The sequence below is a fragment of the Alosa alosa genome, chromosome 4 (genome assembly GCF_017589495.1).
Source record: "Alosa alosa isolate M-15738 ecotype Scorff River chromosome 4, AALO_Geno_1.1, whole genome shotgun sequence".
In the NCBI taxonomy this organism is placed as follows: Eukaryota; Metazoa; Chordata; class Actinopteri; order Clupeiformes; family Clupeidae; genus Alosa; species Alosa alosa.
Window position 1 is genome coordinate 7,640,672 of NC_063192.1, and position 26,599 is coordinate 7,667,270.

Sequence of the window (26,599 nt, forward strand, 5' to 3'; positions counted from 1 at the left end):
TTTCCCTCTTCATAAAAACTATTTAAAACATCACAAAGTGTTGGTCAGTACCAAAGGTTTCTTTAGAAAATTTCCCTCTGACTGTTGACAGCCTTACTACGGTAAAAGGTGATGTGCTTCAAAATCCAGCGGTTAAAATCCTAAATAGAGAATGTAGGAAGACCGAAAGAAAATGCCGCAAATACAAACTTCAGATCCACTATGAAATCCATAAAGACATGCTCCGCATGTATAATTCTGAAATATGCAAAGCAAGACAGTCTTTATTTTCAAATATCATCAGTAGAAGTACAAATAACTCTCGCATACTATTTTCAACTGTGGAGAAGTTAACAAACCCCCCCTCACAATTAGCACCTGAACTTGTCTCAACTAATAAATGCAATGAGCTTGCATCTTTTTTCAAAGGCAAAATTGATAAAATCAGACTGAACATATCTTCTCAACAACTTACTCAACATCTGGAACTTCTAGCTTCAAGAGAAGGGGAACTTAAAGGAATTATCCGGAGTAAAATGCACTTTAGATCAATTTACGGATGATTGGGAGTACATACGTTGAGTTGACATCACAATCATGTCATTCGGATGTGTTTTGAGAAAGTTCGATTTTACCGGTTTTAGTCAAAACTCGTTAGCGTGGAAGTGAGAAGGGCATATTATTTCGCCGCTACAAAACGCTATTTTTATACCTCTTCTACAGTTCCAAACAACATTACACTTACGTGGTAGTGAGTAGAGGGTCCCTAAAGCCAAACCCGAAGTATCCCGGGTCTTTATGTGGTCAGATAGAGAGTCCAGAATGAATTTCATCAAGCCAGTACCTTTCGAGAAATGTTGCCATCTTTCAAAGTCCGTGAGATGATTGCCAAGTGTGCTCTGGAAATTCACAATTTAATTAAGCGTTTAAAAAAAAAAAACATAGTCCAGTCCATACAACTTAATTTCATTTTCAAAAGAAATACTGGACTATGTTTTTTTTTTTTAAACGGGCAATTTAAATTGTGAATTTCCAGAGCACACTTGGCAATCGACTCCTACGGACTTTCCCCTAAAGATGGCAGCAAAGATGGCAACATTTCCGGAAATGAAACTGAGGAAACTAATTTTAAGGAATCCTTAATCATTCTGAAGAATCCTGCATTTGGAATCAACATTTCTGTTGGTAATGAACTCAAGATAAGATTTGTCATTGAAATACTTCTTCATTTTGGACATTATTTGTTCCTTGTAAGAGTTTTGTCCCTATCTCTTGGTGTTTGCGGCCCAGTAGGCCTGTATTGCTAAAGAACCACCATGCCACCTAAAAACTCAAACAACATCACTGAGGAATATGTCACCATGGCACAAATGTGTGAATTGTTAGATCAGCAAAAGGACTTTTATAGAAATTTGCTGGAGCAACAGGAAAAAAGTTTCAAAACATGTGTGCAGATCATTGTTGATTCATCAAACAAGAGGATTGACGACCTGACAAAGCAGATCTATGACTTCAAGGTGAGTCTCGAAATGACTCAGAATGAATTTGATCATTTTAAAGACTCATGTCAAACTTGGTCAAAGAACTGTATTAAAACCAGGACAGAGTTGGATGAAATAAAAAATAATCTGAACTTAATCCCTGATAAGATAGATCATTTAGAAGGCCATTCAAAATGCCATAATATTATAGTTGATGGCATTGAGGAATCTGAAAAGGAAAAAGCATCTGAATCTGAAGGGAAAGTTCGAAAACTATTCAGTGAGAAATTGAAACTATATCACTCAAAAATTGAACTGGATTGGGCTTTCAGGACGGGGAAACAGGCATCATCTCAAAAACCCAGACCAATCATTGTCAGATTTCTACGACTAAAGGACAAGATGACTGTTCTGGACAATACCAAACATCTAAAGGGAACAGGCATCTACATCAATGAGGATTTTACTGAGGCCATCCGACTAAAGAGGAAAGAACTTCTCCCAGCCATGAGGGCAGCAAGGGAGAGGGGGGACATTGCAAATCTGAGATATGATAAACTGATTGTCCATCCACCTTCGCAAAAACAACAAGGACAGTCAAGCATCCAGAGTCCGGGTCATTAGTTTCCACTATATGTCTTCTCAGGTATTTTAAACACCTTCTATGGACAATAACAAATCTGATTTTGTTGATCAAAGTTTTGATCCTTTTGAATCAGTGACAGTTGACTCTTATTGTTCGGATGTTGATCCGGACACTCACTTTTTTTCTTCTTTTGATATATCTAAACTATGTAGCTTTTTAAGTGAAGCAGAATTTAATAGCTTATGTGACTGTCTTCTGATACATTCTCTACTTTTCATTTGAATATAAGAAGTCTTTCTAGGAATTATGATAAATTCATGCATTATTTGTCTCAAATCAAACACGAATTCTCTGTGATTGCGTTATCAGAAACCTGGCTTACAGAGGATTCAAAGGAAATATTCAAATTGCCAAATTACAACTCTGTGCACTATGTGAGATGGAATAGACCTGGAGGGGGTGTTTCTCTGTTTGTTCACTGTGACTACAGATTTAAAAAAAAGGCAAGATCTTTGTCTGAAGTCAGATACAATTGAAGTGGAGTCTGAGTTTATAGAGTTTGTGGGGTTTGTTGGAGCTAAAAACATCATTGTTGGTATTATATACCGTCCTCCTGATCAGGCAATTAAAGATTTTAACGAAAGTCTGGAAAATTGTCTTGATAGGATAAATAGAGAGGGTAAATTTTTTTATATCCTTGGTGATTTTAATATTAACCTTTTTAAACATAATTCAGACACCCTTACAGATGAGTTTCTAAATACTCTTTATTCTAGTTATTTTTTCCCTCTTATATTTAAAGCTACTAGGGTAAAAGACAATTCATCAACTCTAATTGACAATATCCTAACAAACTCTCTGAGTGAAGAAATGTAGTCTGGGGTTTTGTGTGTGGATTTGTCGGATCATTTCCTTTTTTCCACTTATCTAAAATAAATATTGGTCAAATCAGACAAAAGGATAATTCAATGCATAAAAGGTTTTTGTCTAAACCAAATATACTTAAATTTAAAGAACTGCTTGCCAGGGTTTCTTGGGATGATGTATATGAGGATGGTGATGCTGAGTCTGCATACATATGTATGAAAAGTTCATGAAAATCATTGACTCTCGTTTCAATGAGAGTTTCCCCTTGGGCAAATCTAAAAAACTTACTAAGGATTTTAAGAAACCTTGGTTTACAACTGAATTACAAAAGCAATTAAGGAAAAAGAATAAACTTTACAAAAAATATATTTCTAATCTGTCTCCTTTAAATCATAGTGTGTACAAATCATATAGAAATACTTATAGTCACTCAATTAGATCTGTAAAAAAACAATATTTTAGTGAAAGATTTGTGCAGTATTCAAGTTATATTAAGGCAACATGGAAAACCATAAATCAGCTGCTATCAAGGCAAAATTCCACTGCGGGGTTACCTACAGAGTTTCATGATGGTGATAGGTCTCTTAAGAATCCTTTGGATATAGATGAAAAATTCAATGATTTTTTTGTCAATATTGGGCAGGAACTGGCAAATAAAATCTCTGATTGCAACGGGAGTCCCTTGGACTTTATTCCAAAGATATATCAAAGGATTTCTTCTTTTAAGCCCCCTGACCTTGAGGAAATCAGTGAAATAATTGACAAGCTAACAACTTCATCAGCGGGTCATGATGGTATTCCAACTTTTCTTGTCAAGGAGGTGAAACAAAAAATACTACAACCACTTGTCCACATTTTCTCTTTGTCCCTGAAAGCAGGCATTGTGCCTCAGGACTTAAAGATTGCCAAGGTTATTCCCTTGTATAAAACAGATGATCCATGTTGCTTTAATAACTATAGACCAATATCAATTCTGCCTTGTTTCTCAAAAGTACTGGAAAAACTGATTTAAAGGAGGATTATCCTCCATTTAGATTCTAATGAAATTCTGTGTAAACACTAATATGGTTTTCGAAAAAATCATTCAATTTATATGGCAGTTCTTCACTTGATAGACAAGGTTACCTTGACTCAAACCAAAAATGAATACATTTGTAGTATTTTTATAGACTTGGCATTTGATACTGTTAATCATTCTATTTTATTGGAAAAACTGCATAAATATGGCTTTCATGATCTTACATATAAGTGGCTATAAGTAACTATTTATTTGATCAAAAACAGTTTGTCTGTGTAAAGGGTTGCAATTCCAACATGGCTGGATTACCCTGTGGTGTTCCACAGGGTTCTATCCTGGGACCTTTATTATTTCTTATTTATATTAATGATTTGGCCAATGTTTCTAACCTTCTTTCTCCTATTATGTTTGCAGATGACACTACCTTGATTCTTTCACATTCAAATTTCAGTGTTTTAATGAAAGAGGCAAATGCTGGCTTATCTGCATATGCCACTTGGTTCAAATTAAATAAACTATCTTTAAATCTTAAAAAATCTAATTTCATCTTTTTTGGAGGTAAAAAAGTATACCCTAATGACATATGTAAAATTAAAATTGAGTCTACAGAGATACCGCAAGTTTCATCAACCAGATTCTTGGGAGTTATTGTTAATGAAACCTTAAAATGGAAGGATCAAGTAGACTGTGTTAGCAAAAAAGTAAATAAATCAATTGGGATAATAGGGAGGGTTACTCATCTTGTCTCTAGAAATTGCCTCCTCACTCGTTATTATAGTTTAATTTACCCATACCTTTCATATTGTAATTTAGTGTGGGCAAGTACTTTTCCTTCCACTATTCACAAATTACTGGTCCTTCAAAAGCGTTTTGTTAGAATTGCAACCTGTTCTGAATGGTTTGCTGCATCTACTCCGTTATTTAAAGAATTGAAAATCCTTACTGTGAATGATATTAATGTACTTCAAACCTGTGTTTTTATTTATGAAATATATAATTGTAATGAAAAGATTCCTGAGCACTTTAAGTGCTATTTTAAAACTAATTCACAGGTTCACTCATATGGAACTAGGCAAGCTAATGATTTTCACCCTCCTCAACTTAAAACATGTCAAGCTCAATTTTCCATACGTTATAGGGGTGCTAAAATATGAAAAAGAAAATTCACATCTGGCCTTGAAATGTTTTACTACTAATCATTTTAAAAGATGCCTAAAGGCTAATTTAATTGCTGGTCTATAGCTGGTTCTCCTGAAGACTTCTGTCATTGTAGTTTCTTCTACTGTAGTGCTTACACTGTTTGTTCATACTTTTTCTTTCTTTTTCTTTTAATTTCTTTTAATTTATATTGTTTAGATGCTTTTTGTGGCTCTTGTTGTTATGCTACTTTTTTAGGTGGAGGCCTCAAATAAGCCAGTCTGGGCTTACTGCCTCTTCCTGCACTGATTTATTTTCTTTGTTTCTTCTCTGATTCTGTCTTTTTACAAGTGCTAAATAAATAAAAAAAAAATAAAAAAAAGTTGACTTGACTTAAGGGCAGGCGAGCAGCACAGTGTACAGGTCAGGAAGACCAACAGACAGACAGACAGACACAAACACACACACACACACACACACACACAAAGAGAGCCTACCCTGAGTCAGATGCCCACAGAGTTTCTGTTTTTCATGATGAAACCAACAACATGAAGAAACTCAAGCACAACACGTCCACTTACTTTTCTCTGTTTGTCTCACAATATGATCCATGATTTGGATTTTTATGTGTATTTCAAAACATTGGAGAGTTGAAGAGAATTTCCTATGTTTTTGATCTGACTCCTTTGGTGTTTATATATCTGTGTGTGTGTGTGTGTGTGTGTGTGTGTGTGTGTGTGTGTGTGTGTGTGTGTGTGTGTGTGTGTGTGTGTGTGTGTGTGCGTGTGTTTGTGTGCTTTGATAGGCCAGCCGCACAATCAGGCAACTGCACTACATGAACTGGCCGGACCACGGCGTCCCAGATTCCATCCCCCCCATTCTGGAGCTACTACAAGAGATGCGTGGCTACCAGGACCATGAAGACATACCCATCTGCATACACTGCAGGTACTCATGCCAAACACACACACACACACACACACACACACACATTATAATTCTTTATTTGAACCCACCAGTCACAGAAGGGATCCAAACATGTCTACAGACAAAATATAGTTGTGACACACCTGTAATGGGTACAGAAAATATCACAAAACCACACGCCTATAACAGTTAATCCAACAGTTGGTTGGATTTTGTCTTATATAGGCCTGCTATATGTTGTAACACACACATTGTTAGTTTGTGAACATGCCCCAGACTGTCAAATGTCAATATTAATAAGCCACCTAAAACACATATGGGCTGATACCATGCAGGCCTGGAATTTCATCATTTTAGAGACAAGGCCACTTGGCCTTCGGGTTGGTTGGGCATATTTGGTGGGGGGTACAAAGGCAACACTTTAGGGCATCGAGGCCAAAGTATATGGGGGTATGAGAGACTACTTTAGTGATTGGCTGGAAACATTACCACTTTTTGAAAACCATAGAAGAAAACTGCTGTGAAATTCCATCTCTGGGACAGGCTACTCAGCCATCTTGTCATAAAAGGCTATGTCCATATAATAGTCATAGACAGCCTCTAGGATTCACACTTCCCTTCCATCTCCAAGAACAGGAGTGTCAGTGTGTGAATGTTGTACATGGGCACATTTTTGGTGGTAACACTTCTTTAACAGTGATGGCCATGAGGTCAACAATATGGTCGTGATGTGCAGTGTCCTTTGTACATATTACAATCGTTTACAATATGGTCAACTGATTCAGTGTGCTGGTCAAAAAAAGAATGAACGCAGTGTGGATGGTAGTTTTCGGGGTACCATAACGCAAGGTTGTATTTGGTTGGTAACGCCTGTAGTCTGTAAAGCAGACAACGTCTTCCCCTACAGCTGCATTTCTGTTCATAGAATGAGAGACAGAGTAGTCTGCAAAGTAAACACGGCAAAAAATGAAATCTAACAAAGTGTTATTAATCTTATATTTAGATCAAAAAGTCTATTTGGTATTGTTTTTGTATGAAAAGACTTAATTAGCCAATATTAGCCAAGACAATTTGGATTTAATTTAAGAAGGCTTTGGCTTATTTTAATGAGTCTTATCAAGACAAATTTGCTCAAGGCCCTGGCAGACAAATTTGCTTGTTTTCAGGATGAGACATCTTAAAATAAGTCAAACTCCTCTTAAATTAAGTAAAATAATTGTATGAGAGAGTGCTAGCCTAGGTAAGTCTTTTTATACTGAAAACAATACCAACTAGATTTTTTGATCTCGATATCAAAAAAATGAGATGAATAACACTTGGTTAGATTTTGTTAGATACCTGTAAGCTGTTTTTGCAGTGAAGAGATGCCACCTTTCCCTGCATCCTTAGTCCAGTCCAGTGTCGTTTTGTCTCCATGTGTTTAATGTTGAGCAGGAGTTTCCTTGCTGTTGTGTTCTGAAGTGTGCGTTGTGATTCACTGTGGCAGACAGTTGCTTCCACAGCAACAGATGGGTCTGTAACCATTGCGTCCGATACCTTTGGTGCAGAGTATTTTTTCTTGTGTCCATTTTAGTTGATCAACAGTTCTGTTGCACTGGTCATTTAGGTCCAACCAGTTTGAACGGACTCCATACCTTGCAGTTTGTGTGTGTCCACTGTGCCATACTTTTCCTCCTAAAGCCTAAATAGCTGTTTTGGTCAGCTGTGGCCAGACGGACCTTTTTCTTGCTGAGGTCCAATTGGATGGAAGCTCTGGCTAGTTCTCTCATTGTCATTGTTAAGCATGCTGATGAGGTGTGTCAGCCTTGTAGCAGTATGTAGGTCCATTCCACATTTGGGACCCCCAACCCCATTCTTTATGTGTGATGAAGATTATTACGACCTCAACCGTTTTATTGTTCATGTCCCGAAATTTTGTGAGATGTACACATTTGCAAAGTGATGTTGCATTTTTGCCAGACCCACTTTTCTGATGGCCTCTAGTGCCCTTACTGGTAGGGGAGAGGAGTTGATGAGATGGATTCTGTTCTTGCACGCACAGGTTAACTCCTGTACCTGTTTACAGTACCTCACTCACCTGCCATGTTGAATTTATGGCCTAGATAGATGTATGTCTCATGGCCAAAGTAGACCCTTATAGGCTGTCTCTTAACTGAAAAGAGAGAGAGGGTGGGGGTGGGGTTGTCAGGTTTGGATTTGTACCAGTGGTTGCCACACACACACACACGCGCACGCACGCACGCACGCACGCACACACACACACACACACAAACAAAGGCACAAACATAGGCAGAGATTAATTTGCAAGTACAAATAGACTCTCTCTCTTTCTCTCTCTCTCTCTCTCTCTCTCTCTCACACAAACACACACACACACCCACACACACACACTGCAGATACTGACCAAATGTTCATACCAACCACACTTGATCATGTATGGTAAAATGAGAGCTTGTCCATTTCTAACTCGTTCCACATACACAATCTCACACAGGAAGTATATTTTTGTTTGAGAGTGTGGTTGACCAACAGCGCTGCCTTCCTGTTCTCAGAGCACATTCATGACGTCGGACTTCACAGCTTACTGCCCCAGCCCCTCACCATATTACCTTTGTATCGTCCACTGAAAATACTGAACTCAACCCTGCTGTAGTCTGTTCTACACCCAACACTGTCCCAGTGTTACTAGCCATAGTTGAGTTGTATTACACAGCGATGTGTTCCAATCTGTACTTTTTGAAACGCTCTGGACAGAACCAGTGTTTCATCACGTAAAATTGTGTTTTTTTAACTTTTCCTTTTGTTATTGAAGTATCATCAAAGTTCAGACCTCACCCGGAACGCTACTACTGTATGGATTTGTGCGGTAGCCTCATCTGAGCACATGGCTAGAGAAATACTAATGCCTCAATCAAAGCCCCTGCAAGGGCTCAGTGGTTACGGTTCGTGGTCCCTAAATAGCATTATAGTAGGGGGGATTATCAACAAAAAAGGGCCTAATCGTTAAGCGGTGGATAGAGGCACCAAAATTGGTACAAACACTCTTTATGATGTATCTCATCATTTGAGAAGGGGTGCCCAAAATTTCTGGTTCATTTAGGTCATTTTTTAAGGGAAAATCCAAGATGGCCGCCTAAAACGACCCAAGGATAATAAAACATTACATAGTTGGGCATCATGGTTTATTCTGCTACTTTATTATTTTACATTTGATATATATAGAGATGGTTAACAAATAATATGTGCAAGATAACCCCTGAAAATATTCTTACATGCCTTTTATACAGCTTTAAAGGGGGGAAAACAGGCTTAAAATGGTCAGAATGACATGACTCCCCAAATGAATCCTCATCTGAGAAGTTAATTATTTATGTATGCATAACATAAATATTTTTAAAAACTTTTGGAAGAATCACTTAATAATTTTCAAAAGACAGTTTATTGCTAAAATTTCCACATGATCAGAGATCAAGCCCTAAATAGGGACACAACTCATTGACCAAATGTTATGCCAGTGTTAGCGTTAGCATTAGCCAATGTAGAACCACTAGCTGGGTTCCAATTATCAAGCTAAATCTACTGTAGGCAAACAAAGGCATCCCTAGGCTAATTGTGTCCCCATGATCACCTGGGGTGCGTATTTGTGAATCTGTGGGGCTTCCTGGGGGGTACTGTACCGTTATTTAGAATAACATTAGAAGCTCTGAGAAATTTTGATTTGTACTACAGCATGGGTTCCCAAACTCCATCAATGTGGGCCTCCCCTCTGAAAACAGTGACACCTCTGCGCCCCCCCCCCCCACAACAATCATTTTCAAATAATGATATTCACTTCAGTTAAGCCACTTAAATCGGTGCTATACTATGCTATGCAATGAAATGAGTTTTCATCATATTTTTGACGTTTGGCTTTGTTGCCCATATCAGGCTCGGGCCGTGCAGCAATAAAATGTGACAAATCTGTCCATTTTACAGTAAGTTAGCTATCGGAACGTCACATATTACCGTCACGTGTGTCCAACCTCTTACGTGTATCTGCCACTTAATATTCATTTCTATACAAACCAAGGCAGCGGATTCCTAAATGAACGCAAGCACCCACACCATAAGTTTATCTAAATTAGCTATGTACCAAAAAATAAAATTTTACCGTGACTCGAAGAGCTGTAAACAGTGTTGTAAGGCTGCGTGTACAAATCCGCACTGGTAACTTGCAGCTAGCTCGGCTGGCGGCACTGTTGCTAAATTACGTTATGAGGTTTGGCACATATACATTCTCACTCAGGATAGGGATCAATAATACTTTCCACTATCCCAAAGATTTAGTATACATCTCTTCTATGATTTATTTTGATTTTATAATGTTGTCAATTACATAATCATTGGAAAAAAACATAGATAGTTCTAACATGAAATAAACGTTTTTCCTTCTTTTTTGAATCAACCTTCCGCGCCTCCCCTCAAATTATTTGGTGCCCCCCAGGGGAGGCGCGCCTCACAGTTTGGGAACCTCTGTACTACAGTAACGGTAGCCAGCTAGTATTTAGCTGTGCAGTATGTACATTGAGTAAACCTCATGATACCTTGACGTGCTAGTGAGAGAACTAGCAGCCTGGGCTTTTAGCTCAATTACTAGCACGCTCGCCTCCCGATCCGAGATGCTAGAGATTCAGCCAGCTCAAAAAGTGCAAAAATATATGCTCTGTCTTCCAGAGAATTATACACTACAATTCCAGCTGTTACTTGTCAACCAAAGGCCATCTTAGTGCCAAAAGTTAACCAAACCGAACTTAGCATGGGCAATAACAGAGGAGGAAAAGTGGGGTGAGCATGGAATCAAACTGATGCTTCATTTTAGCCAGAACTGTCTGACCCACCTGCTATAAACTCACTCCTTCCTCTCTTTCATGAAAAAGCTGCCAGCTTTGCTATGGTCAGACATGGCATGAATGTTGTAAAACAATTGACAGAGCACCTAAATTCCGGCCATTGACCATTTGACCAACCATGGCATTTGACCAACCACTATATACATTTACAAAAATGGTTCAGTGGAGTGATTCAGAGATCCAGACTGTTATGGAGAGATGTTTGTGATGCTTGGTGGGTTACACATACTGTAGAGATGGCTCTATGGAACACAATCGGATAACTTTTAGATGGAAGTAGTTGAACAACTGTACTATGTGATAATGGGGTGGCTACCTCTGGAACAGCAGACTCCTTCTAAAGGGTGGGCAGCATGGAAACCATTTCCAGAAGTAAAGGATGCCTTCATTGCTATGACAGCAAATCCTTTTCAACTGCTTAGCCAGGAATCAAACATGTTTGCATGCTGGAGAAGTACACTTGTGTTCTTTACGATAAAAAAACGGATCATGAAAGTCAATGATCTCAGGAAGGACTTGTTTTCTCAAATATGTCTCTCAATGGAAAATATTCCTCCCACACAGGCTGCACTGATACAGCATTCAAATAGAGCAGTGTACCAAGCTAGCATTTGGTCCAAAGGTCTGCAGGCTACCCAGTCAGTGCCTTCTCCTGAAAAATATGGATGGACCAAATTAGATGATTTTTGGACACCTTTATGGACACTTTTACCAGAGGCAGCCAAAGTATGTAGAGAACCTCTTAAATGTGGCAGCAAAGGTGAGCCTCTCTGCTCTCGAAAGTGCCGATGCCAGGATGCTGGGTTGCCTTGCACAGTATTATGCCAATGTGCCAGAGCATGTGAACAGATGCAAATATGCAGTATGTAGAGTAGGACTAATGTAATCTAGTGTGGTGTTTTACTGTGTCTTAAGAAGTTTGTGGAGTTGTTGGGGACATGTGTGCTTAATTTGAATGTTTTTTATGAGGTCTGCCTGAGGTGCTTGACTGTCTGTGTTTATAGTATCCTTGAGACAATAGGTGGATATAGCCATAGTGTAGCCGTATTGTCTGCTTAAAACAGAGACATATCTATGACACATATACCTAATTTCATGATTTTAGGAGGTTGTTTAGGTGGCCTTTGAAATAGCTGCCAATTATGTGGATAGGCAGTGCAGCCTTTTTTCAATTTCTTTAAAAATTCACTTCCTGTTTGAGATTTCTTGGAGTAATCTTCCAGGATAACGTAGGATCACCCAAGGGACATATATCAAATTTCAAGCTTTTAGGAGGCTGTTTAAGTGGCCTCTGAATCAGCTGTCAATTATATGGGTGGCCATTTTTAATTTCTTCAAAATCTCACTTCCTGTTTGAGATATGTTTGATCACCCCTTCTATGATGTCTTAGGGTCACCCAAGGAATATATAAGCTTTTAAGAGGTTGTTTAGGTGGTGTTTGAATCAGCTGCCGATTTTTTTGGGCACCCCTTCTAGGATGTCTTAGGATCACCCAAGGAGCATACATACCAAATTTCAAGCTTTTAAGAGGTTGTTTAGGTAGTGTTTGAATCAGCTGCCAATTTTGTGGCGGGGAGTGCGCAAATTTTCAATTTCTTTAAAAACTCACTTCCTGTTTGAGATTTTTTTGGGCACCCCTTCTAGGATGTATTAGGATCACCCAAGGAACATACATACCAAATGTCAAGCTTTTAAGAGGTTGTTTAGGTGATGTTTACATCAGCTACCAATTTTGTGGCGGGGAGCACAGCATTTTTCAATTTCTTTACAAACTCACTTCCTGTTTGAGATATTTTTGGGCACCCCTTCTAGGATGACTTATGATCACCCAAGGAACATACATACCAAATTTCAAGCTTTTAAGAGGTTGTTTAGGTAGTGTATGAATCAGCTACCAATTTTGTGGCAGGGAACATGCCATTTTTCAATTTCTTTAAAAACTCACTTCCTGTTTGAGATATTTTTGGGCACCCCTTCTAGGATGTCCTAGGATCACCCAATGAACATACATACAAAATTTCAAGCTTTTTAGAGGTTGTTTAGGTAGTGTATGAATCAGCTGCCAATTTTGTGGCGGGGAGTGCAGCATTTTTCAGTTTCTTTAAAAACTCACTTCCTGTTTGAGATATTTTTGGGCACCCCTTCTAGGATGTCTTAGGATCATCCAAGGAACATATCTACCACATTTCATGCTTCTATCCACCGCGTAACGATTTTTCACATAATCTCCCCTACTATTAGTAGTCTGATTGCTTCAGCTGTGCGAGGCCCAGGAGTGTTTAGTAAACATCGTGAGCGTCAACTCAAGTATGTGTGTAGGCTATGGTACAGTATGTGTGTGTTTGTCCATGGTACCATGTGACTGTAAGCATGTGTCCTAATGTGACTGTGTGCTAGCAGGGGCCTTTTTTGAGGGGTATGCAACAATAATTTTGGTGCCCCCCCTGCATTGTTACATCGCGAGACTTTCTGTCTCTGAGGCCGTCGGCCAACCTGCTCAAAGTTGCAAGGGTAGTTTTACCGCTCACAGGTGCTATGGGGAAGCGAAAAAGCCACCATTCAACCCGAAAAAAGTCATATAACCATTTAAATTAGCCTGAAGCTGTTCAGTTAAGGTAAATTAAAAGCAAAAAAAAAAAAACTGCATAGTTCCCCATTAACATTTAAATGATAACAAATATGTACGCTTGACAGGGAAACAGTCTGGCAAGTAACGTTCAAGTAGATCCAATGCCAAACATCAGCCCCCGATCTCACGATTACAAGAATAACGCAAACAATGCTGAATCTATTTAGGTTTTTATTCTGATTAATCACATCTATGATAATGGACAGATGAGCAATGGTGCCTAGAGCCATAGAAAGATAAAGTTGCGACACTCTTTGATGTCACCAGAATACGATCAATATATATATTTCTTTTTAAAACTGTGCTGAATAGCTGGATCACGGGAGGGTGGGATGTATTTCTGGTGCTGGAGGGCGTAATTTAGTAACTCATTGGCTACTGACCAATTGATTGGCAGTTTTCAGTTCCAAAACTGTCTCCATAACCCAGAAACTGGCATGGAAAAGTGCTGCCATCTTTTTCCAGTCTGTTATGGGAGTGTCGCCACTGTTTTGTCTAGCGCTCTGACAGTGCCTAGTCTATCACATCACTTCAGCACTGAAAAGAATTGAGTATGGATATGTTAACAGTCACAGTGTTTCTTTAGAAATTAAAAAGACGCACTATTAGTTTGATATATCAGCTTAGTGCGACTAGAGAGGCTAGTGTGGTGTCTGCCTATATATATATCAAAGTAGACCACATTTTAGGCTTGGTGCGTGTGTGAAAAAAAATAATTTAGTAGGGCTTAGAAGAGCAGCAACACATGGGCCCTATTTTGGCGATCAGAAACAGATGGCCAGAGGCATTAAGTTTATGGACATTAAAGGCGTGGCCAGTCCACATTCACTTTTTTTTAATGGCGTGATTAGGTGGTCAAACGTCATGGGTGTGTTTTGGGCGTAACATCCTTTAAATCAATGACAATGACATCTGTCATTCCCTCAGCAAGCAGAGCTACTTCAAACAGCGCATCTACAGTGTTCTACAGTTTATTATTTTCACTATTGACTGGCAAGGGGTTACAATCGAAAACGTAGCCTGAAAAAAATAATGTCCGAATGATTGAATAAAAATCCTAAGGATATTTATCCTGCAGAGGAGTTGCTGCTTACATCTCCTGACCGGTGCGTCTTCAGCTGTGCTTTAAATGTGCCTTTCGCTATAGACCCATATATTATTTTTTGGTCAGTGGGGTGATGATTTTTAGAGGGTGTAAGATAGCGATTTTTGGATCATGTGCTAGACCACACCTTATGTTGCTAATTACCACACCCCTGAGCACAAGGTTTAATAAAAGAGGAGTGCATGGCGAGAAATCAACACTTTGTTGAGTGTAAGATAAGAATAAGCTTTGCGTCGCATTTGTGCCACCTTGCGCCAGGTGCACGATAGGGGCCATAAACACTTCTCGAGTGAGAGAAAGTGGAATAGAACATTATGTCCAATATCCCAATATGTGGTTTAATGTTCTGCATTTCTCATTAGTGGGTCACTTTGATACTAAAAGTATGATTCTATGTAATGACTGTATGATATCTGTACTGTCCCTGTGTATATCTGTGTGTGACTGTATCTAGAGATAAGCGGGAATATTATGACTTTGCAGTGTTTCACTGTTCTGCATGGCTGCGTCAGTAGCTATCTGCTCTGGATTGCCAGGTTGCCACTAATCAGGGTCTGATTCAGTGTTGAGAAAGGCCGTAGTATGTGCTAGTGCAGTGGTTCTTAACTGGTCTGGCTTTGGGACCCACAATTTCCCATGTTCATAAAGTCTCGAACCATATATTTTTTAGCAAGCTAACGAAATGTTTGGCATTACATTTATCAAGTCTTCAACTCCTGATCACCTTTCAAAGTTACTCAACAGGTTTGACTTTGACATTTTAGTTTTGATGGTTTCATGCTCTCATGTGACAGCAATTGACTGCACACCACAGACTGGGGTTTCTGTTTTATTTTGTCCTCAATTTAAGTGAATCCATATCCTAGCCTACTTCAAATATTCAGGGTCACAGCCTACTTGTGTTTACCGCTAAAATTATGCCTAACATGACCTGTCACATAAACATTGTCTATGTCCATGGCAATGACTGACATTGACTATGAATAAAGTCTATTAAAATAAAGGTCCAATATTAGATCATTGGATTATTATTATTATTATTTTTAAACCACAAGCTCCACGACCCACCCAGAACGGTTCAGCGGCTCACTTTTCGGTCCCCGAACCACCAGTAAAGAAACAGTGCCCTAGTGTGACTGTGATCTCTGCTAGTGTGTCCTTGTACTGTGTGCTAGTGTGTCCAAATGTGACTGACTGCTAGTGTGTCCTAGTACTGTGTGCTAGTGTGTCCTAATGTGACTGAGTCTGCTATTGTGTCCTAGTACTGTCTGCTAGTGTGTCCTAATGTGACTCAGTCTGCTTTTGTGTCCTAGTACTGTGTGCTAGTGTGTACTAATGTGACTGACTCTGCTAGCGTGTGCTAATGTGTATGACTCTGTGTATCTGTCTGTCCTCTGTCTTGCTTTTAGTGCTGGATGCGGAAGAACAGGAGCATTGTGTGCAATAGACTATACCTGGAACCTACTGAAAAGACAGGTAAGTCCCCCCTAAAAATAAATAAAAAAAAACACCCCTCCTTCTGTGTGGTGCGTGATGTCTTGTTTGTGTTGTTGTGTGTGATGGGCAGTGCATCCCTGAGAACTTCAGCATCTTTGACTTGGTGCAGGACATGCGTACTCAGAGGCCTTCAGTGGTCCAGACCAAGGTAACTCAGAACACACCTACTCAAACAGGTACAGACTCATAGGGGCTTCAGATCAGTCCCTTCATCTCTCTCACATGTGTGTGTGTGTGTGTGTGTGTGTGTGTGTGTGTGTGTGTGTGTGTGTGTGTGTCCACCACAGGAGCAGTATGCGCTGGTTTACAGGGCCGTCCGGTTTCTGTTTGAGCACCACCTGGATGCTCTAGAGTCCTCCTGCAGCCCAGAACCAGAGGAGGTGAGTGACACTGGGGTGTTTTCATGGGGTGAAGGTTCAATAAACAGGTAATAATAAACTCTGGGGGCAAGTTCATGAGCCCCCATGTTAATGCCCTCAGAGTGATAGCTGCCTGGCAGCTCTAGTTGTTGGTTGCAGCAACTTGAGCTAGGTAGAACCTATTGTTTTTGTTTTTGTTTTGTACCGACAGTACTCTGTGACCTTGAGAAACAGAGATCTACGTAGAAAATCGTGATCCTCCTTTAAATCTGTCTCTATGTTTCTCTTTCCTCTTTTCTTCTCTCTCTCTATCCTCTCTATTTATCAACCTCTCTCTCTACTGATCTCTCTCTCTCTTTCCTCTCTCATCTTTGTCTCAATCAATCTCTCCCTCTCTCTTCTCTCTCTCTCTATGTCTCTCTGTTGCTAAAATGTCATAAAGGAGTGTCCACTATTACCTCATGTACTCCTTGCAAATACCTACATTTCCCACACATATTTCTGTATTGCTCAGTGATTGCATGATATGTGGTACCAGGCAGTTCCACATGAGTGAGTGAGAGAGAGAGAGAGAGAGAGAGATTGAACAGATTTTCTTTTCTACAGTATAGCACTGATTAAGCTACTACTGTCCTCCTAGTAACATTACCATTTATCCTTTTATTTTACCTGTTTTTCTCGTTCATTATTTCATTTTTATCTTTATAATAATATTAATGTAAAGTTGATTATTAACATGTTATACCTGTAGGTTTGGCAACAATTACTTTATTCATTCATGCCAATAAAGCACCATTTGATTTGATTTGATTTGAGAGAGAGAGAGAGAGAGAGAAAGAGTAAGAGAGAGAGATTAAAGATTAAGGAGTTTGTGTCTTCTTTTCAGGTCAATTCACCTCCATCCCCAATCACCCCTGACTTCAGTAGTGACCTATCAGACTTCAGTGAGACAGAGGTGGAACCTCATATAGAGCCTGGACCAAGGTAAGACACACATACACACACACACACACACAAAACAGATGTTCCTGCTGAAACAGCCAATCCTGTAGTACAGATGCAGTATGGGTAGTGTTCACTCATTCCACTCTGCAGTAAACAGTGACATCAGCTCCAGAGCCTCAGCCCACTCCACCTTTCCACTCATCTCTTGTGCTTCTCTGTGATTCCTCATCATTCACTTACTCAAAGGTCCACACGCCTTTGTAAACCTTTGGGGGTGAAGACTAGGCTATACAGTACTATCAAAATATTTTTTAATGTGCAAAATTAGTTTTAAACACAACTGAATCCAGTAACATTACGGTCAAACTTTATGTGGATAGTTCGCCCACAGACTTTTTACAGGTGTGATTATTAACAAACTATCTTTTGGCACTCTGTTAACTACATGTTATAGTTATGGATAAGGTTAAGGCTATGGTTTGAATTTGGTTAAGGCAATGTTCAGTAATTGTTCAACAGCAATTTTACATACTGAACTTGATTCTTAATATATGATCTGTTAAGTCTCAGTGGGTGGACATGAAGTGTTATACACTACCCTGTTGTACACTACCCTGCTAAAAAAACCCAGCTAGAAACCAATTTATGCTGGTAACTGGTTTTGGTTGTTCTTTGCTGGTTTTCTTCCAGCTCTTGCTGGTCTTTGCTGGTGTAGCTGGTTGGGTCACCAGCTGGATACGCTGGTGCAAGATGGTCATGCTGGTGACCAGCCTGTCAAGCTGGTCATGCTGGTTTGCTAGAATGACCAACATAAGCTGGCATGGCCAGTTAAACCAGCACTATAGACCACCAACACCAGCTAAAATGACCAGCTTGAGGTTGTACGACAAGCAAAACCAGCTGAATTACCATCATAAGCTGGGAAAACCAGCTGAATGTACAGTATGTTTTAACAAGAGTTTTGCTGGTCTAGCAGGTCAACCATCATAGGGTGGTCAAACAAGCTGGTTAACAAGCTGGTCAACCAGCAAACCACCTTTAGCTGGTCCGGCTGTTTTCTTTTGGAAATTGATCTTAATGCCTTAAGTAAAGAAAATGAGGAAATATTCAACCTTTAAGGACACCAATTTTCTTAGTGAATGAATAATGTATCATAAATAAATAAATGATCTTCCTTAAAATACAGGGGTCATAAGTAGTGGCACCCCTATGATAAATTCCCATAAAGGCAGGCAGATTTTTTATTTTTAAATGCCAGTTATTTCATGGGTCCAGAATACTATGCATCCTGATAAAGTGCCCTTGGTCTTTGGAATTAAAATAGCCCCACATCATCACATACCCTTCACCATATCTAGAGATTGGCATGGTTTTATTTCAGTTAGCCCATTAGCTGGTTTGATTTGCATCAGGGCTTTGAACCAGAACTTTTGCCAATTGGTTCGTTCTGAACAGAAAACAGTATTTTAACGTTTCCGGTTTTGGTTCCCACCCTAAAATTGACGTTCCCGAACCGGTTAGAACAAAAAAATATTGTTCCTGAACCGGTTAATAACATTCCATGTCAGCTGTCGGACAAAAATATATGTATGCTTTCAAACTGGCTATTAATAGTCACAATATTGTCTTTTAGACTCTATCCTACAGCAGACATAATAAAACACTAGGCCTCTGCTTTATACTGTACAAGCTGCATCAGTGTCTTCCTATAGCCTTTAGCCTGAATAATTTCCTGGTCAAACAAAAAATGCTGTCATATTTACAGTATATTTTTGGTGGGTACTGTAATATTGGATTCTTGGATGCCTTCCCATTGTCTAAATGCCAAAATGAGGACTATTACGTTTTTTCCAAATAAATTAAAGCTGTAGCCTTAAAGTTAATGCTAGTTTTTTCCAACAATGTTTGTCACAGCCTAGTAAAAAGAGAAAACGGGTGAAATGAAATCATTGAGATTTGGCCTTTTGATTGCCTGCTAGTGGCAAGCTCTGTCTGTCTGCACTCTCCATCCATGCATTGAATGACAGGAGGTGACCCTCACCATTTCATTGAAGACACAAACCTTCCCAGGAACAAAACAGAACCGGTATTAACTGGTTACCACTATTTAAAAAAATCGTTTCTGTTCCGAAACAAAAAAAAATCTATATATTATTCACCTAAGAACTAGTATGGAGTTTTTTAATTATTGTTATTTGTTACTAGCTTACTAGCATTTGCTCGCTCTGCTTCTCCTTTTCTGATTTCTGTTTTGTTTCTCTGTGCTGGTCATTGCAAAACGTTTGTTGTGTTGACAGACTCATGCAGCCTGTGTTGTGTATGGACGCCCCGGTGACGAGGAGCCACCTCTCGCAAGAGGAGCCGGAAGCAATGCCATCGTCCGCGGCACGCCGTCCTGATGACATCCTCTGTGCCATGGCGGTCAAGCCTCCCCGAAAACTCCGGTCGCCTACACCCGACTCACACGACACCCAAAGCATCGGCCAAACACACACATCGAACAGCAACATGCACACCCCTGACCACCAAACAGCAAGGGTCACACATCATATCACACAACTCCCACACAGCAGACACTCAAGTGTGACAGACGACAACACACACCATGTAGCACCTTGCCAAGAAATCACACATACACAAATCCACCTACACGATTCACTCGCACAGCACCCAGTGCAGGTCACACACACACCACATATCCTCCAAATCCCGCTCATCCAACAGCTCACACACACTCAACAGAGAGCACACGTCACACAAACCTTGGTCATACCACACATGCCATACACCCCACCTGCTGAGCCTGCGTCCCCCCAACTTTGTGTGACAGTAGAGGACCCCTACTTCAGCCCTGTGGCGTCCCCGACGGGAGTGGAAAGCTTGGCCGCCGATTACTGCTTCAGGCCACCACTGCTTACGGTCAATGAACAACCACTGCAGCACTGCTCACAGTCACACACAGGTCTGTTCACACACACACACACACACACACACACACACGTACCTGTGGCGCTGCGTACCTGCACCCGCATGCGCCTGCACACACACACAAGCGGCACACACACACACCGCTGCCACACGCGTAGCATGCGCAGCGCGACGCGCCGCGTACGCGTATCATACTTTAGCACACACACACACGCACGCATGCATGCACGCACACACACACACACATTAATGCATAGTTACTTAGGATGAAACCATTATCCCTCTCAATGACGCCATTAAACATGAAAAGAGTCATCAGAACAAGAGACAGGACACCATCTCACACACACACACACACAGAGACACAAAAGCAAACAAAAGAACAAACGCTCTCACACACACACACACACACACACACACTTTTAGCACCTGCCTCAAGCTCATTTCCTTATTATTTGCTTGTGTCTTTGTGTGTGTGTGCCTGTGTGTGTGTGTGTGTGTGTGTGTGTGTGTGTTTGTGTGTATGTGTAGCTGCTGTGGTAGCCTCTGCTTCTGATGATGAGGAGCCTCCTGGTCTGCCTGAACGCACACCTGAGTCCTTCATACTGGACCCTAATGCACCCACAGATACTGGTATGTACATACACAGATACAAGTATAATACAATTTACTCTCTCTCACACACACACACAAACACAAGCATACACACACAAACACACACACAGGCACACACACACATACAGTATGCACACACACACACACACACACACACACACACATGCACACGCACGCACACATGCAGGCCTGCATCACCTTTCCCCTGGTGGCCTGGAACAACCTCAGGTACATAAGGCTTGTTTGTTCACACACTAACTTACTAATAACACAATCTCAGTTACATTCACACTTAAGGCATGTTTGTTCACACACTAACTTACTAATAACACAAGCTCATCATAAACCTGCTCTGCCACTTGGTTATGTACACAAGTATGTGTCCCACACACACAGACTCTTGCACGCACACACACACACACGTACGCACACACACGTACGCACGTACGCACACACACACACAAACACACACACACACACACACATTAATGCATAGTTACTTAGGATGAAACCATTATCCCTCTCAATGACGCCATTAAACATGAAAAGAGTCATCAGAACAAGAGACAGGACACCATCTCAAGATTCAAATATCCAAAGAAAAAAAAGGTGCAATTGCTATGTACTATGTACAATGGAAAAGACCTCGTCCTGTCTAAACTGACTCACACCATTACTCATTTGCAGCATCCTCTTTTGTGACCAGGAATAAGGCCTATGGTCATCATTACAGAAATGAAACAGAATTGAGCTGAGTGGAAGTGAGGTTGGCGGTAGCACATGTAACTGGTGTTTTCTTCTCGCTGCTTGTGTGCAGGAGGACCTCCGTCCCCAGCGCCCCCCCTTCCAGAGCGCACCCCTGAGTCCTTCCAGCTGCTCTCCCCTGATGGTACCGCACACACATACACACTCATCCCATCCTGTAAACAGTCGCAACACACACACACACACACACAGACATAAGCACACATGCACACAGTTTTGTAATATTTACTCAAAAACACACATTTAAAAAAACTCAGGCGCACTCACACATTGTACAAAAAAGGCTCTAAAATGTATTCATGTTTACTTGAGTGTAATGTGATTACAGTTAAAATTTTCCTTGGATAAATAGCTCTGTGTGTGTCTCTGTAACCATACAGAGTTGGCAATGATCATGAACCAGGTAAAGCTCACAGACTCTGTGGGCAAGGTGGGCCAGTCTTCCGAGTGGTCTGGCAACACGAAGACCTCACCTGCTGTCAAAAGATCATGGTCCAGAAGCAAGGTGTGTGTCTGTGTCTGTGTCTGTGTGTGTGTGTACTGTATGTGTGTGTGTGTGTGTGTGTGTGTGTGTGTGTGTGTGTGTGTGTGTGTATGTCATCACATCTAGTTCTTGACCTACTGAAAATAATATGATTGTGCCTCCTGTCTTTCAGAGCTTAAAGGTCCGAATGTCTCTCCCAGGTAAGAAAATCAGACACACTGTAGACACAAACACACCTGTCTCGTCCAACAGTTGAGGGTATTTCTCTGTCGAGAGTCGGGTGATTTTTAAGGATGCAGACAGGGACACTACGGGTGGCTGGACGTGTGGATTCACACACAGAGTACAGGTTCAGGCTAAACTCACAGCGGGATGATACTGGTTTTGTCTTAACCCTTATTTGGTCCTAACCCTGGTTTGGTCCTAAGGGCTGTTTCAGACCGGGTGCATGGCGTGAATGTGGCATGTCTGTTGCGTGTCAGTTGTGTGGCGGTTGCGTGTCTGTTGCGTGTCAGTTGCGTGGCGGTTGCGTGGCGGTTGCATGGCATTTTCTATGTGATGTGCGTGTCACACAGACGGTGTGCAAGCTCTAACCTGTTAAAGCAACACCAGGGTTTTTTGTACCTTAAAAAAATGTTTCCAAAATAGTTTCAGTGGTTCATCAACTCGTAACAGGGTGAAAGGCACTTCTGCATTCGCTTCGCGACCCTCTATCAGCTATAACCGCACTATGCAAGTTTGCCAGATTGGGTAGCGAATCTGTAGTTTGATGGAATGAGACATAAGAAACTGCACATTTGACTTGCTTCTGATGTCACAATACATCATACTTTCATAAAATCATGCAACATATTCTACCTTGTCTGTGGACATCGTTATTTTCAAAGCTGGTGCTAAATAAACAAATAGCGTGCGTGCGACAGAGAGAAAGTGCTTTGGTGTTGCTTTAGCAATAAAAAAGCCGAAATAAAAACGGACACGCCACACAACTGACACGCTTGCGCCACACACCCGGTCTGAAACGGCCCTAATACTGGTTTGGTCCTGATCCTGTGTTCACAGCTCCACCTCCTGTTCCGTTGTCCGCTCCCATTGCCAGCCCTACCTACAGACTTCAAGGTGAAAGACTACACACATGCACATACATGCGCACACACACACACACACCCACACACATACACACACACACACACACACACACACACACACACACTGTGGCCTGTGGAAGCAGCAGGAATCTGATTGGCTGATCTCTGTTTTTACAGAATCACCCAGAAGCCTCACTCCCCCCTTGCCAGAAAGGACACCTGAGTCTTTTATTGTGCCCACAGATGATGGTAGAGCACACACACACACACACACACAAACACACACACATACAAACATCATGGGTACAAACACAGTGACACCCAGGTGACTCACTCACATACTTTTCCTGTAATGGCACAAGTTACTTACTAGGAACATACTGTACAGACAGCAGCTTACTCAACAGGTTACTCATTCACACACAAACACACACTTACTTGATTATTTTGCCTCCAGAGGTATCAAGGCTAACCAAGACATTATTGGTCGTCCAACCCAGCAATACACCAGGTGAGTCATTACTCTAATAACCATCTGCATGTTTCTAGCCCAGTCTGAGTATAAACTATTTTAATATGTATAAACAGTAACTATGTGTTTTGTATACTAGTGTGTTTAGGATAGCTGGCCATGTGTTGGACGTACTGTATTCTTCGATTTGGATTGGATTGCTATTATTGTCCTTACTCGGCAATTTGACCTATTCTTACCGTCTGCAGGTAGCCCCCCGTCTCCAGCACCCCCCCTCCCTGAGCGGACTGCAGAGTCCTTCGAGCTGCCCTTGGCCGATGGTAAAGCATGTCACCTGCAAACCCCAAATCACATCGCTGCTAGTCATACTGTACACTTGTACACCCACTGGCCACGGAAACATATGGTCAGGAAGTCACTCACACTCACACATGATGGAGGCTGCCATGCACATAGTGCACTTTCACATAAACACTCAAAGATCAAAATGACACTTAGTACACCCACACATACACACACTCAAATCATAGAACCTGCCACATTAATATGCCCCATGTACCTCAGATCACTAAGACATTAAGTACACCCACACACACACACACTATGATCACATAACATTACGCTACATGTCCCTCAGATGTTAGTCATGGTAATTAGTTCAGTGTTCACACTTCTCAACACAAAGACACACTGGAATCCCACAGCTTATAAAAAAGCAATACTCTCCCTCTCTCTCTCTTTCTTTCTTTCTTTCTTTCTTTCTTTCTTTTTCTCTCTCTCTCACCCCATCTCTTTCTCTCCCTCTTTCTCTCTGTCTTTCTCTTTCCCTCTGTCTTCAAAGCAGCTCTCTCAGTGCCAGGCTTAATGAGCACCAGTCTGCCTGAGCACAATCGGCGGTCTATGCTGTGCCTCCGTGAGGTCCGTGGGGACGGTCAGCGGGCTACGCGCTGCACCAGCGCCATCTTCCTGCCCGACAACAGGAGCCTGTCTCTGCCGCGCAACAGCGCCCCCTGGCCCACCGGCAGTCCACAGCTCACTCTGTCTGTGGCTACCGCCCCCTGCTGTAAGCCTGGAGAAGTGCAGCTGCAGCAGTGTTCTGCCCAGTGCAACAGCAGCAGCATAAACGTCAGCGCCAACCCCCTGGCTGACGCACAGCAGCCAACAGTGCTCTCTGGCTCCCCCCTCAGGATGACAGAGTCATTGTCGCCTCAGCAGCGCGTGGGATGCTCGTCTGAATGGGCCGGGCCCTCTCAATCCAAAGCGCAAGATCCTTTCATGAACAGAAGCAAGGTAATGAATGGGGACAGTTGAGGACACAATTTTACACCTGAGATTTTCACATTATTAACTATTAACTGTTATTAACCGAAACCATGCCGTCTCTTATTTGTTTTTTTTTCTCCTGAAGAGTGTTAAGGTGAAGAGTTCAAAACCAGGTGAGACCCCCCCCCCCCCCACACACACACACATACACACACACAAAAGACACCGAATGTCTTATCTTTAGTGTGTCCAAGAGAATGAGAGGAAGACAGAGACAACTAGAGACCCTTGATATTCATGTCCACTTCATGTTCTTCTCTTTTTCAGCCCCGTTGTCAGTTATTGCACCTGATGTGGCCATATCACTAGAGGCAGAAGGTAACGATAATAACGGATCTTCTGTCTCTAACTGCCATCTCTCATCACACTGCACCATACCTGCCCTCCCATACCAACACAATGGGATACAGCAGTTTGTAGCTGTGTATGTACTGTAACTGCATGTGCTTGTTATACAGGAGCCCCCGCTATGGGAGCCTCGGCCAGAGCTCCGACTCAGCCGGGTTCTGCAGCCCCAGAGAATGCTGGGACGGAAGAAGGTTCCAGAAAGGCCATGACCAGGAAGAAGGTTTGTAGCCTACTGTGCACAGATTTGTCCTGTTCCAGTGAAATTTAAGAGTCACATTGCAATAGGAACATTAAGAGTTTCTGCTCTACCTCTTTCAGTTCTCATGCAGGTTGTCGTCATCAGCTTTATTCATCCTTTTACATATCCAGTAATGTTCAAAGTCTTAATATTAATGACTCTTATCCATGTTAATGACAAGAATTTGCACAGTTATACTTGGCCCTTTCATATATTGAGGGTTTATATTTATAGGATGTGCATTCAGTATAATATTTCACAATAATAACAAGAATTCATGTGTCTAATGTGTGATATCTTTGGCTTTTTATTATCTGCAGAGCTGGAAGAGGTTCATTTCCAAAAATAAAGGTAAGTGTCAGTCATATCATTTATAACTGTCGGTTGCATTTCCAACATCCAGCCCTACATACTGTACTAGCTAGAACCACAATTTTGTCAAGAGATTTTGTCTGACCCCTTATTGGCTCCCTCTAGAGAAATCAGCCCCGCCTCCGGCTCAACTCCCGCCCCCATACTCAGCCATGGCAGGGCTCAGATTGGGTGAGTTCACCAAGAGGCTCTGTATATGAGTGAGCCAGTCAGAGCAGGTGTCTATGGATCAGCATCTATGTATGGCAGGATTTTTGTGTTGTGTGTGTGTGTGTGTGTGTTGTGTTGCTCTGTGTTTGTGTGGTGTGTGTGTTTTGTGTTTGTTTGTGTTGTGTGTTAGCCTGACGAGCCAGACCCACATTAAAATGTAGGGTCTGGGCACTCACCGTTCGCAGTGCTCAGTCTGAGGGGCGGGATAATCAGTTGTCTTTCAAATTCCCTCTGCACGCAATAGGACAACGGCAGCGCTATGAGTCCCATGCGTTTCCCACCAGCGGAGCTAGTTGGCTAGTTCAAACGTTTGCCAACTAAAAAGCTTAACTTGTG

At 41.4% G+C, this 26,599-nt stretch overlaps 1 protein-coding gene across 3 annotated transcripts in view; it reads left to right on the forward strand.

Moving 5' to 3' along the window:
- Positions 1 to 26,599, forward strand: part of ptpn22 (protein tyrosine phosphatase non-receptor type 22) — a 35,055-nt gene that overhangs the window by 7,350 nt on the left and 1,106 nt on the right. Inside the window, exons 8-27 of one of the 3 annotated variants that reach the window (XM_048241731.1) lie at positions 5,874 to 6,016; positions 16,029 to 16,095; positions 16,187 to 16,264; positions 16,404 to 16,496; positions 17,362 to 17,459; positions 19,718 to 20,382; positions 20,880 to 20,981; positions 21,781 to 21,852; positions 22,109 to 22,233; positions 22,385 to 22,412; positions 23,275 to 23,331; positions 23,478 to 23,549; positions 23,758 to 23,811; positions 24,021 to 24,092; positions 24,614 to 25,062; positions 25,181 to 25,208; positions 25,363 to 25,413; positions 25,554 to 25,663; positions 26,002 to 26,032; positions 26,159 to 26,224. In XM_048241731.1, the coding sequence (XP_048097688.1) occupies positions 5,874 to 6,016; positions 16,029 to 16,095; positions 16,187 to 16,264; positions 16,404 to 16,496; positions 17,362 to 17,459; positions 19,718 to 20,382; positions 20,880 to 20,981; positions 21,781 to 21,852; positions 22,109 to 22,233; positions 22,385 to 22,412; positions 23,275 to 23,331; positions 23,478 to 23,549; positions 23,758 to 23,811; positions 24,021 to 24,092; positions 24,614 to 25,062; positions 25,181 to 25,208; positions 25,363 to 25,413; positions 25,554 to 25,663; positions 26,002 to 26,032; positions 26,159 to 26,224 (2,461 nt within the window). The remainder of the gene's footprint in view (positions 1 to 5,873; positions 6,017 to 16,028; positions 16,096 to 16,186; positions 16,265 to 16,403; positions 16,497 to 17,361; positions 17,460 to 19,717; positions 20,383 to 20,879; positions 20,982 to 21,780; positions 21,853 to 22,108; positions 22,234 to 22,384; positions 22,413 to 23,274; positions 23,332 to 23,477; positions 23,550 to 23,757; positions 23,812 to 24,020; positions 24,093 to 24,613; positions 25,063 to 25,180; positions 25,209 to 25,362; positions 25,414 to 25,553; positions 25,664 to 26,001; positions 26,033 to 26,158; positions 26,225 to 26,599) is intronic. The other 2 variants (XM_048241732.1, XM_048241733.1) reach the window with 2 other exon arrangements.